General features: G+C 46.4%; 1 protein-coding gene across 3 annotated transcripts in view; it reads right to left on the bottom strand.

Moving 5' to 3' along the window:
* Positions 1 to 7,079: 7,079 nt before the first annotated feature.
* LOC143769568 (C-type lectin domain family 2 member D-like) overlaps positions 7,080 to 13,782 on the bottom strand; it is a 187,267-nt gene continuing 180,564 nt past the window's right edge. For 2 of the 3 annotated variants that reach the window (XM_077258248.1, XM_077258245.1), the window contains exons 5-6: positions 7,573 to 7,721; positions 7,080 to 7,375 (exon numbers count right to left, since the gene is read on the bottom strand). In XM_077258248.1, the coding sequence (XP_077114363.1) occupies positions 7,338 to 7,375; positions 7,573 to 7,721 (187 nt within the window). In that variant the 3' untranslated portion in view covers positions 7,080 to 7,337. The remainder of the gene's footprint in view (positions 7,376 to 7,572; positions 7,722 to 13,782) is intronic. The other variant, XM_077258246.1, reaches the window with a different exon arrangement.

Genomic DNA, 13,782 nt, shown 5'->3' with positions numbered 1-13,782 from the left:
GCCTGGGGTCCTGTGCACTGTTTGGGGCACCATGTGCTGTTTGGGGCTCCGTGCGCTGCCTTGGGCCCCTGTGTGCTGCCTTGAGCTCCGTTATTGATTATATCACCTGGGGTATAGTTTAGGCTAGGCCAGAATATTCCCGGGTATAATCTGGCTTAGGCCACTTTAACCCCGGGTATATTCTGGGTGGGGGGGTTAATCTGGCCTGTTACACCGGGATGTCTAGTCATGACCAAATCGTTATGTTCACTAAGGCTACTTTCACACTAGCATCGTGCACTGCACGTCGCAAATGCATCGTTTTGTAGAAAAAACGCATCCTGCAAAAGTGCTTGCAGGATGCGTTTTTTCTCCATTGACTTGCATTAGCGACGCAGTGCGACGCATTGCCACACGTCGTGCGACGGTTGCGTCGTGTTGCGTCAGACCGTCGCCACCAAAAAACGTTGCATGTAACTTTTTTGGTGCGTCGTCTGCAGCGGAACTCCGCCCCCGCCTCCCCGCACCTCACAATGGGGCAGCGGATGCCGTGAAAAACAGCATCCGCTGCCCCCGTTGTGCGGCGCTTTCACTGCTAGCGTCGGTGCGCCGCAACGTCGCATTGCACGACGCTAGTGTGAAAGTAGCCTAAGGACTCTCAGACGGAGATTCACAGGTACAAACAGTTTCCCTAACGGATAGGCTAGGGTCACATTGCGTTATGTGACCGCGTTTAACGGACTACGTTACACCGCGGCATAACGCGGTGTTAACGTAGTCCGTTAACGCCGCCATAGCCTATAATGGTGAGCGCGTCGCTAGCGCCCGCCCACATTGGGCGTGTGCTAGCGATGTCGCGTCATTTGAGTGACGGACCTCAGACGCTGCTTGCAGCGTCCGCGGCGCGCCCGAGGTCCGTTCCTCGCTAGTGCAGATCGGGGATCTGCGCTAGCGGGGACACCGAACACGGACCCTAGAGAAGCATTGCGTTAGCGCAATCCGCTAGCGCTGTGCGCTTAACGGATTGCCCTAACGCAATGTGACCCTAGCCATAGGCAGCAGGGGCGTCCTACTGGGCCTCTACAAACCTCTTTCTCAAGATCGGAGCATATAGACGCAATAACCAACCCTTTCTGTAGTAAGGAACTGTTCACAATTCTCTCCACCCCAAGGAAATCAATGAGATACAGCATCCACCCTAATGTTCTTGTTTCCCCGACCTATATGTAACAAAATCGATTTTATAGAAAAAAGAATGGATTTTTGCTTTATTCTGAGAGCTATAACTTTTTTATTTTTCTGTTGATGGAGCTGTATGGGGGCTCGTTTTTTGCGGGACAAGATGACATTTTCAGTGGTCCCGTGTTTATTTGTATTTGTCTTTTTGTTCCCGTTTTATTCCACTTTTGTTCGACAGTATGATGATAAAGCATTATTTTTAGCCTTGTTTTTAATTTATTTTTATGGTATTCACTAAGGGGTTAACTAGTGGGACAGTTTTATAGATCAGGTCATTGCAGATGCGGCGATACCAAATGTGTACTTTTAGGCTATGAGCACACAATGCAGATTTAGTGCAGATCTGCAGCGTTTTTTTCTGCGCAGAAACGATGCAGAACTGCACTGTGATTTACAGTACAATGTAAATCAATGTGAAAAAAAAAAGCTGTGCACATGGTGCAGAAAAATCCGCGCAGAAACGCTGCAGATTTCAAAGAAGTGCATGTCATTTCTTTTGTGCGTTTCTGCAGCGTTTCTGCACCCCTCCATTAATAGAAATCTGCAGTGGTAAAATCTGCAGAAAATCCGCACAAAAAACGTATCAAAATCGCGCAAAAACGCGCAAAAAACGCATCAAAAACTCGCAAAAAACGCATAAAAAACGCAGCTGCGGATTCTGCCAGAAGATGCAGATTTTGTGCATATTTTGTTCAGAAAATTCTGCACCAATTCTGCATCGTGTGCACACAGCCTTATTGTTTATATTATTATATATATATTAATATATTTTGAATTTTTATACTTTTTTTTCTACTGTGACCCACTATGGGACTATCATTTTCTGTATAGCATGGGGTTACAGCAGCATCCCTATGCTATGCAAACTGTCAGCTCTGCACTGAAAGGGAACGTTTCTGATCATGCACTGCGCATGATCAAGCAACTTTGCTAGCTCTGGTGACCTGGATATCGTCATGATGACATCGGGTCACCATGGCAACGATGACGTCGCAGGGTGTCCGATCCAAGGGCAGAGGGGCTTTCTTCCCTCCGGCTGCTCTGCACTGGGGTGTCAGCTGTTAGAATCAGCTGACATCTGGTTGGCAATCACCCGCTCACAGTGTCTATGCAGTGTCTCCAGGACGTATCCATATGTAACAAGTCAATAAGTACCAGGCCACAGGGATACGTCTTCAGAAAGGGGCTAAAGGGAACCATTCAGGTTCCTCAAGGCCTCCAAGTTGTCCTTAGTACAAAAAGAACCTGTTTCATGCTTTGTTATGTTCTATAAAGGTTTTGGTTTTATAAGAGACAATAATTTTTACTATAAAATACAATAATAAAAAATGCAATAAAAACAATCACAATGTTGTACATATCCCAAAATGGCAACAATAAAAGCTGCAAAATACGAGAACGTGGGTACTCCAGCTCCAATAAAATGGTGAAATCTTTATTAGTCCAACTTCATAAAAACGGACAATCCTTACACTAGTGGAAAAACAGGGGTGGTTACACACATGTAGGCAACGCGTTTCGATCACGCAGGATCTTACTCATGCCCATATGATTTCTCCATTTAGTCTAATACATATATAGAGACCCTAGACCTATCACAAACATTCTCCAAGTCACATGACAAATTGAAAGGTCCTACAGGTCTCCAATGCATCAATTTTAGCGCACAGCTGAAAGAGAACATCATAATATAAAAATACAATTAAAATATCAACAATAATGATATAAAATTTCGTTCCTTTTGTTTAAACCCGTTGGAAAACGAGTATTCAAATTGTACATCCAAAAGGCTTCTCTGGTAAGTAAACGCCTCTTTATATCTCCCCCGCGACTATGGGAGTGAACCTTCTCAATACCCTGGACTTTTAGGGCTGTAGTATCACCATTATGTGCTGTATTAAAATGTTTGGAGACCATGGAAATATTCCTAGTTGTAAAATTGCGATTATTGGCATCCCTAATATGTTCCGTAATTTGCGTTTTTAATTTACGTGTTGTGCAGCCTATATATGACAGTTGGCAGGCTGTACATTCTACTTTATATACTACATTCTTTGTGTGACAATTAATAAAACTATTTATGTTATAATTTTTGTTCTTTTCTGAGTTTGTAAACGTATTCCCTAGATGAGAGTGCGCACATGTACTACACGCTGTGGTGCCACATTTAAAGAAGCCTCTATATTGTAACCATGTATTCATTCTAGGTTTTGTCATAGTTGTATTTGGGGCAATAATGTCCTCAATGGTTTGAGCTCTCCTGGATACCACATTCACCCCATCTTTTAAAATATCCATAAGAATACGATCTTCATACAGAATTGGTAATCTTTTTTTTTATAATATTTTTAATCTGACCAAATTGAGAACTAAATTGAAGACACACATGAGGCTTAATATAATAATTGTCTCTTGCATCATGATTGCTACTATTCGATGCCAGTAAGTCATCTCTGCATTTTCTGTCCACAATTTCTGTTGCTCTATTTAGAGACCATTTTGGATATTTACGGGCACTGAATTTTTTTCTAAGTTCCCCAAATTCTTTAATTCTGTCCTCATCCTTACTACAATTTCGTTTAGATCTAATGAATTCGCCAACCGGTATTGATTTTATTGTATGAGCTGGAAGATTACTGTTTGCATCTAAGATGGTATTTCCACTAACATATGCGTTTTACTGGCGATAAATTCATTATCCACACCGAATAGATCAAGATCCAAAAAAGAAATACTACATGGGTCCCAAAAGCTGCACCTTGGAACAAAACAAGCCCTCGTAATGCTCCATCGCTGGAAAAATAAGAAAAGTCAAAGTTTTTATATGTTTTTATATGAAAAAAGTTGTGAAACACTCTGGCTTTGAGAAAATACGTCCGGCCAGAGACCATAGAGAGAGACGAGACTAGACGGAAAGGTCTCTTCCATAGAGAGATCTGTCAATCACCTGCGGCATCACTGGGAGAAGACTCTTGAAAGCGTTTTGTCTGAAATATACCTGGCCTTTCAGTGCTCGGAGATTTAGTTTTTATTGCCGCAGCTGAATAATTTACATCTGTTCGCCAGCATAAGTACATGTGGGGGTTGCCTGGTTGCTAGGGAATCCCCACATATACTTATGCCCTGCGCTTAGTAACCCGATATTTACCCTGGTTACAAGTGAACACATCGCTGGATTGGCGTCACACACGCCGATCCAGCGATGACAGTGGGTGATCAGCGACGAAATAAAGGTCCTGATCATTCCCTACGACCATCGATCTCCCACCAGGGGCCTGATCGTTGGTCGCTGTCACACTATAACGAGATCGTTAGCGGGATCGTTGCTACGTCACAAAAAGCGTGACGTTGCAACGATATCCTTAACGATATCGTTATGTGTGAAGGTACCTATATGCCTGGTCTGGCGTTCCTTATCTTTCGCTTCCCACTTATGGGCAAGCTGCTGCTGATATTCCCCCCAGCTGATGACTTCCATCTCTTCACCTTCCTTTCGTTCTACCCCTGGGAACCTGATTAAATCTGTTCCAGGATTCACCCAGCGGTATACCGTTCTCTCGGCATATACCTCCCCTGGTATATTGGCGGGCTGAATTGGAGCTCCCAGGCGGCCTTCCATGCCCGAGGCCCCCTCCCATTCCCCAAGGATCTGAACCCGGCCGGGCTCACAGCATGGCGGTACAGCTAAGGTGCCCACTAGGAGTATGTCGGCTACTAGGGTAGGGTTGGCGACAGTACCTCCTTGTGGCTGTGTCCTGATGTCGGTCGTCTCCTCCGCTGGAATCAGGGGCCGTCGGATAGAATGCTGCTCCAGCAGCTTCACCTTCAGAGCCGTTTTCCATTTTGACACTGTGCTTAGATGCATCCACAGGAGTTGGTCACTGAGCTCCTCCACTTCCACTTTCAGGAACTCCGGGACCTCTGTTGATGGCTCGCTGTGGCTTTCATCCTGGTAACTGGGGGAGTCCTCAGCTTCCACCCCATGCTCCGGGTCCTGCTTACTCACCATCTTGTCATCCAGGTTCTTTTCTGTCTCTCGGTCCAGTTCCCGCTCTCCTTCAGTGGCGGAGCGTCTTCTTGTTCGTGCTCCCGCCATTCAGAATCAGGAGGCGGATCTCACTGGCTGACTGGCATGTCCTCAGGGTGCAGAAGTATTTAGATTGGGCGGCCATAATAATCGCACCACACAGCTAGTCTCCGCACACGATGGTGCACTTTTCCTTCTCCTGAGCTTCTCGTGGTGCTATAATGGTGGCAATTAGCAATTTAATAGTCTTTCAACAAATCACAGTCTCTTAGGCGCACAAGACCCATTTTAATGGGTCGGTCCATCCTATTCGTGATGCCAAAAAATGGAACGCCCATCAGGGCCGTGGGGTACTCGGTAACGGGTCCAGTACTTAAAGGGATGTGTCACAGTGGCGGTGACCCGGTCCGTCGCCCTGGGCGCTCATGTAAAAGGGAATGTCTTTAAAGGGGTTTGTGTAATAATAAAAGTTCATGACGCCAAGTGTGGTACTCAGTCAGGGGTGATCAACACTGCTTAAAGGGGTCCTTTGGGGTGATGTTGTGGCAACAGGGTTGGTATAGCTTACCACAGGTGAAGCTGGGTCCCCAGGGCTCCCAGTGTAGTTGGGACAGGTGGTAGGCATTGTAGAAAGAAGCAGATGACACAGGGTTGCAGTCTCTTTACCTGATTTACTGAAACTTCAGGCAGCCACAGTCCAGGGTACTGGACCACAGGTACAGGTTTGGCCTGGCTGGCTTGGAAGCGAATCTGGAACCCCTTTTACCAGGTGCAGTTGGTAGCCTCCCCTCTAGCGCTGTGGTGTAGTCCCTTGCTGCCTTAGGCCTCTCACAAAGTCTTCACGTTCTCTCTCTGTCCCCCTTGTTGGTAGGACACTACTAGTACGACAGGTAACTCAAGCCTTTTTACAGGATCTCTATCACATCCCGGGCTCTATGCGCTACTGTGTCCTCGGGTGTCAATGGTGGACAGGTGACTTGCAATCTGCTGTCCCGCCGGTTTCTGCTGTGAAACGTACAGTACTTCACAACCTCAGTCTTCTGGCTACTGGTATCTGCGCTCAGCATGGAGGAAGCCCAGTCGCAGCTTCTCTCTCCAGCTCCTCACTCTCCCGTGCTTCACTTCCCCTTCACACTCTCTACAAACTGTTCTGCTTTCCTTTCTCTCTTTCCAGGAGCTGCAGCACCTCTCGTAGCTGCACGGCCCCTCTCTTGCTCTCTCCTTACCTCAGACTGCTCCAGTCTGCTGTCTGGCACTCACTCCCTCTCACTGACTAACTTCCCCTTCACACCAAAATATATATAGGGGAGCCACCCACAAGCTGGATCAGAGCTGCCCCTTCTGGCCTGGAGTAAGAACATGTTGCATGTTTGTGAAGACCTGATAAAAGGGAGCCTTCATCGCTTCCAAGCATGACATCACTCTCCCCGTGAGGAAAGCAGTGTCACTGTAACAACCAGGAACCTGGGGTATTACACTGCAGTTGTGAAAGAATCAGTTTTCTTTGCTTCGGATCTGTATAACTCTGCCCAAAGAACTGGTTGGCTGCATTTGGTGCACAAAGCTGCCAATCAATGGTGGGGGTGTGGTTGGACCAGGAGGCACAAGATGCCTAGTCCTGTAGTGATAATCTCCTGCTTATAAAACATCGATTTTATTGAAACCACAAAACACAGACCTGTAAGTGACATATCACTGGAATCAAGGTCTCAACCCCTACATCATGCTGCTTTCAGAATACATATATAGTAAAAACCTGCAGACAGATTCCCATTAAAGACAAGGAGCAAATCCTTTTGCAGCCTTAAAGCAACAGCTTCTTTGTCCTAGAGGGTGAGGGATATGATTTTAATTTTTTATTTACTGGTTTTCCTATAAAAAAAATTACAAAATAATGTAAGTAACGTCCATGTTTCATAATCTGTGCATAATCCACAGTGTGATCCTGCTAGAGTTGAGGTAAGGAGTTGTAGAGATAAAATGCTTCTTCAGAGACGCTCGCTGAGTGGTCGCACCGTAGTCCTTGTGTCCGGCTTATTACAGATCCAGTATTTGTCGGAGTAACACGATGCACTGGAGACGCGTCCGCTGTTCAGGAATACACACTTCGATACTCCATGAATGTGGAACCTGCAGGAGCGAAGCGAACGGAGAATGAAACCTGTCACCGCGTTCACTGAGCGTCCGGTGCTCTGCTGACGGAGCAGCTGCAGGAACATTATTACCACCTGCTCTCTTTTTTTTTTTTTTTTTTTTCATCAAAATTTGACTAATGAGAAAACTGTATCAGAATATTAATGATGATGAATAATATTTAAAGCCTTTACCTCCAGGCCATTTTCTGTTTCTTTTTTGCGCTTTCATTTTTTTCGCTCCCCTCCTTCCCAGAGCCATAACATTTTTATGACCATGTGAGGGCTTGTTTTTTTTTGTGGAACGAGTTGTACTTTTGAACGACACCATTGATTTTACCGTACTGGAAAACAGGGCAAAAAATTCCAAGTGCGGTGAAATTGTAATAAAAAAAAATGCAACTCCATAATTGTGTTTTTTTCAATTTTTTACTTACCATGTTCTCTAAATGATAAAACTGACCTGCTGGTATGATTCTCCAGGTCATCACGAGTTCACAGACACCAAACATGTCTAGGTTCTTTTTTATTTAAGTGGTGAAAAAAATCCAAAGTTTGATAAAAAAAAAAAAAAAAAGTCACCATTTTCCAAGACCTGTAGCGTCTCCATTTTTCAGGATCTGGGGCTGGATGGAGGTTTATTTTTTGCATGCCAAGCAGACGTTTTTATTGATACCATGTTGGAGTAGATATGATGTTTTGATCGTTATTGCAATGTTGCGGCGAACAAAAGAACGTAATTTTAGGTGTTTTGATTATTTTGTTTCATTACGTCGTTTATCCATCAGATTAATTATTTCATATATTGATAGATTGCGTGTGTTTGAACTCGGCGATACCAAATATGAGGTTTTTTTTATTATTATTGTTTTATTTTGAATGGGGCAAAAAGGTAGGGGGGCGATTTGAACTTTTTAGATTTTTAAAATATTTTTAAAAACATTTTTTTTATCTGCTTCAATGGTCTCCATGGTCGGTTTGAAGCTGTGAATTTCTGATGGCTTGTGTAGCAGATCTCCAGCCCTTCTATGTGGCTGCAGGTAGTCTGAATGATAATATTTAAATGGAATCTGTCAGCAGAATTTCACCCCCCCAAAACTATTTATATGCATTTGTGTAGCTCTTTCATAGAGAAGCCCGGCAAAACCTTTACATGTCCAGTCCGTTCCTCTGTTACTGAGAAATCAGCATTTGAATTGATGTCTACATGAGGCTGAAGAGCTATGGTAGGTCTGAAGCCTCGGTCACTCCAGCTCTATTCCCCACCCAGCACTGCTCCTCCTGCGTAACTGACAGTCTCTATGCTTGTATTACTTCAGGGAAAGGAATAGTCAGTGAAGCAGGAGGTGGCGCTGAGAAGGGAATAGAGCTGGAGTGACAAAAGGCTTCAGATCTACCATAGCACTTTAGCCTCATTGCACTTTAGCCTCATTGCACATAAATTCAAACACTGATTTCCCAGTAGACTGGCCATGTAAAGCTATTGCTCGACTTGACTTTGAGAGAGCTACATGTGCATATAAATAGTTTTGGGTGGGTGAAATCCTGCTGACAGATTCCATTTAAAGGGAACCCGTCATTGTAAACCAATGCCAGCATGCAGAGTTTTATCACACAATTGTATGTTTTTTTCGGCGATCTTTATCAGAATCATGGGTCTCCAACCATTATATGTAGTAATTATAACAGAGCTGTCACATATTGTTGTGATTATTGTAATCCCGGGCCTGCCGCATCAAGTTAGACCCAGGTGCTCTGACACGAGATCATGTTGTGGATACACAGATTATGAGGCTTCTCTGTCCTGGGGGAATCAGATGTTATTGTCGGTTGTGGCTGTTTGTAACCAGAAATTTCCACTTGTAATGTTATGTGTGGATGGACAAGGTCACCGAAAGTGGAAGCTCTAATGTGCTCTGTATGTACCAGCAGGTATGACAAAAAAAACATGGTATACCATTAATTCAAAATTTTGCACCATGTATCTAACTGGATTACTAAACCCTATCATCAATTACTACATAAAACCATACAAAAAAGATGATCACAAGGCTAATATTTATATATAAAAAAATACAATTTTTATTTTAAAAAAACAACATTTAAAACCATACTGCCAAGGTTGGAAAAGAGGAAAAGGACAGACAAACTCATTGCTCACAATCGCCCATAATCGATGCACAGATCCAGGTAAAAGCGGCTGTCAACGATATATATATATACTAGCTATTGAACCTGTTCTACGCCCCGGGTGGCGAGCATTTATATTGGTATATGGTCTCCATCCTGTCATGTGCTGCTCCCATCCTGCACCCTCATCCTGTCATGTGCTGCTCCCATCCTGCACCCCAATCGTGTCATGTGGTGCTCCCATCCTGCGCCCCCATTCTGTCATGTGCTGCTCTCATCCTGAGCCCTCCTCATCCTGTCATGTGGTGCTCCCATCCTGCGCCCCCATTCTGTCATGTGGTGCTCCCATCCTGCGCCCCCATGCTGTCATGTGCTGCTCCCATCCTGCGCCCCATTCTGTCACGTGGTGCTCCCATCCTGCGCTCCCATACTGTCATGTGCTGCTCTCTTCCTGCGCACCCATCATGTCATGTGCTGCTCCCATCCTGCGCCCCCATCCTGTCATGTGCTCCGATCCTGCTCCCCAATCCTGTCTTGTGGTGCTCCCATCCTGCACCCCCATTCTGTCATGTGCTGCTCCCATTCTGCGTCCCCATTCTGTAATGTGCTGCTCCCATCCTGCACCCCAATCCTGTCATGTGGTGCTCCCATCCTGCACCCCCATCCTGTCATGTGCTGCTCTCATCCTACGCCCCCATCCTGTCATGGGCTGCCGCCATCCTGCGCCCCCGTTCTGTCATGTGCTGCTCCCATCCTGCACCATTTTCATGTGCTGCTCCCATCCTGCGCCCCCATCCTGTCATGGGCTGCTGCCATCCTGTGCCCCCGTTCTGTCATGTGCTGCTCCCATCCTGCGCCCCCGTTCTGTCATGTGCTGCTCCCATCCTGCTCCCCTGTTCTGTCGTGTGCTGCTCCCATCCTACTCCCCTGTTCGGTCATGTGCTGCTCCCATCCTGCTCCCCTGTTCTGTCGTGTGCTGCTCCCATCCTGCTCCCCTGTTCTGTCATGTGCTGCTCCCATCCTACTCCCCTGTTCGGTCATGTGCTGCTCCCATCCTGCTCCCCTGTTCTGTCATGTGCTGCTCCCATCCTGCGCCCCCATTCTGCAATGTGCTGCTCCCATCCTGTGCCCCCATTCTGTAATGTGCTGCTCCCATCCTGTGCCCCCATTCTGTAATGTGCTGCTCCCATCCTGTGCCCCCATCCTGTCACGTGCTGCTCCCATCCTGCGCCCCGTCCTGTCACGTGCTGCTCACATCCTGCGCCTCCGTTCTGTCATGTGCTGCTCCCATCCTGCGCCTCAGTTCTGTCATGTGCTGCTGCAATCCTGCGCCCTTGTTCTGACATGTGCTGTCCCATCCTGCGCCCCGTTCTGTCATGTGTTGCTCCCATCCTGTCATGTGCTGCTCCCATCCTGCGCCCCCGTTCTGTCATGTGCTCCCATCCTGCGCCCCCATTCTGCAATGTGCTGTTCTGATCAATATACCCTGTACGCTGCTCCATAAAGGTTGATGGCCCCCATAAGATGCTCCATAGTATATGCCCCGTATGCTGCTCCATAAAGGTTGATGGCCCCCATAAGATGCTCCATAGTATATGCCCCGTGTCACGCCGTATGCAGCGATAAAGGGGCAGGACGGCGTACTGGGACCCGTACCTGTTCCTGCCACTATAATGGGGCCCTGGCTTTCCCTTATCTCTGGGGTACCCATGATGGTTAGGAGGCCTGAGAAGCCAGCGTATCCCTGTCTCCTGTGCAGGCCCTATCAGGGGCCCCCTCTCCCCCCCAGGGAGGTGGACTGCACCAGTGTAACTATAGAACAAACAACAGGGTAAAAAGACAAGGTAACTAATAGTCTCAAACTCACCAAATGCTCACACAACCACAGAGGAAACACAGAGAAGGGAAGAGAAGGAATAAACTAGGAAGGAAAACAGGTTTAACATGCAACCAAAACAGCAGACACCAATCTCTGTAAATAAACCTCCAACTCCAACACTATGCTCCTTCAACCTCCAAGCCAGGCAGTAGAACTGATCACTGACAATAGCTGAAGTCAGGACTGGGTCTATATAGAGGATCAGATTACAAAATCTACTTCAGCTGAGAGAGACCCAGCTCTAAGCAACTCAGCAACAAGGTTAACTCCTGCACTGCTAGCACAAAGCAGCCAGGTCAGAATACAGGTGAAGAGCTTCTGTTCACTATGTGTGAACAAGGCCCAGAACGCTGCGGTTCTCTGGAACCTCTGTCGCGGTAGCCCCGTAACAGTACCCCCCTTCTACGAGGGACCTCCGGAACCTCAGGACCAGGTTTCTCAGGATGAGCTGTATTAAATGCCCGAACCAACCTAACCACATGGACATCGGCAGCAGGTACCCACGTCCTTTCCTCAGGACCGTACCCTCTCCAGTGTACCAGATATTGTAGGGATCGAAGAACTAAACGAGAATCCATAACCCTGGAAGTCTGGAACTCGAGATTTCCATCAACAAGGACCGGAGATGGAGGTGAAGGGGACTGATTGGATGGTGACACAACCTTTTTCAGTAAGGAGCGATGAAAAACATTATGGATCTTAAATGACTGAGGCAAAGCCAGCCTAAAAGCAACGGAATTCACGACGGCCACAATCCTATAAGGGCCAATGAACCTAGGGCCCAATTTCCACGAGGGAACTCAGCTTAATATTTTTCGAGGACAACCAAACCCAATCACCCACACACAGGTCCGGACCTTCCACACGTCTCCGATCAGCCGCATTCTTATACCTGGAACCCATCCTCTTTAATTTATCCAGAACCCCTTGCCATACGGACGTGATGGATGAAGAAAACCTCTCCTCCTCAGGAACACCTGAGGAATCCCTCCTATTAAATGAACTAGATTGAGGATGAAAACCATATGCCCCGAAAAACGGGGACTTACCAGTAGACTCATGAGTATGATTGTTTATAGCAAATTCTGCTATCGGTAAGTACTTAACCCAGTCCTCTTGATTCTCTGAGATGAAACACCTGAGATAAGTCTCAAGATTTTGATTTACGCGTTCAGTCTGACCATTGGATTGAGGATGAAAAGCTGAAGAAAACGAGAAATGAGTCCCCAGCCGGCTGCAGAAAGCCCTCCAAAACTTAGAAATAAACTGCACGCCACGGTCTGAGACAATATCTGAAGGAATACCATGCAGTCTCACAACCTCCTTAATAAAGACCTGTGCCAGAGTCTTAGCATTTGGTAATGCGGGGAGCGCAATGAAATGAGACATCTTGCTAAATCTACCAACTACGACTAAAATAACTGTATTCCCCTCTGAAACCGGTAAGTCAGTGATGAAATCTATTGACAAATGAGTCCAAGGTCTTCTGGGAATCTCCAAAGGTTGGAGAGACCCAGACAGGCGAGAACGAGAGGACTTGGAACGCGCACACACACTGCAGGCAGCGACATATTCCCGTACATCATGTCTTACCCCGGACCACCAAAAACGCCGAGTGAGTAGGTCTGCGGTAACCTTACTTCCAGGGTGTCCGGCCAAAACCGAGTCATGATGCTCATTTATGACCCTGAGACGGAGATTAGCTGGAACAAAAAGTTTACCTAACGGACAGGCTGCTGGGGCGTTCCCCCTGTGCCTCTACCACCTCTTTCTCCAGATCAGAATTAATTGCGGCGACAACTACACCCTTCTGCAGTATAGGACCTGGTTCACAATTATCCCCACCCCCCGGGAAACAACGGGATAACGCATCAGCCTTGATATTCTTGCTTCCTGGCCTATACGTAATGTAGAAATTGAACCTGGCGAAGAACAGAGACCACCTTGCCTGCCTAGGTGTAAGACGCTTTGCAAATTCTAAATACAACAGATTTTTGTGATCTGTGATCACCATGACAGGGTGAAGTGCTCCCTCCAAAAAATGACGCCATTCCTCAAATGCCCATTTAATTGCCAACAGCTCCCTGTTACCAATGTCATAATTCTTCTCCGTAGGAGATAATTTTCTCAAGAAAAATGCACACGGACGCCACTTACTCGAAGAAATCCCCTGAGACAATACAGCTCCCACCCCTAACTCAGAGGCATCCACCTCTACCACAAATGGCTGAGTGATGTCAGGCTGTATTAATATGGGTGCAGTGGAAAAACACTTTTTCAAAGTTTCAAAAGCTTTACTGGCCGCACTGGACCATACGGAGAAATCCGTGCCTCTCTTGGTCATGTCTGTTAATGGTTTGGCTACCACTGAAAAATCTTTAATAAATTTGCGATAG

Source organism: Ranitomeya variabilis, chromosome 4, assembly GCF_051348905.1.
Source record: "Ranitomeya variabilis isolate aRanVar5 chromosome 4, aRanVar5.hap1, whole genome shotgun sequence".
NCBI classification, from domain to species: Eukaryota; Metazoa; Chordata; class Amphibia; order Anura; family Dendrobatidae; genus Ranitomeya; species Ranitomeya variabilis.
The sequence above is the reverse complement of the archived record's forward strand: the minus strand, read 5'-3'. Positions and strand labels throughout refer to the sequence as shown.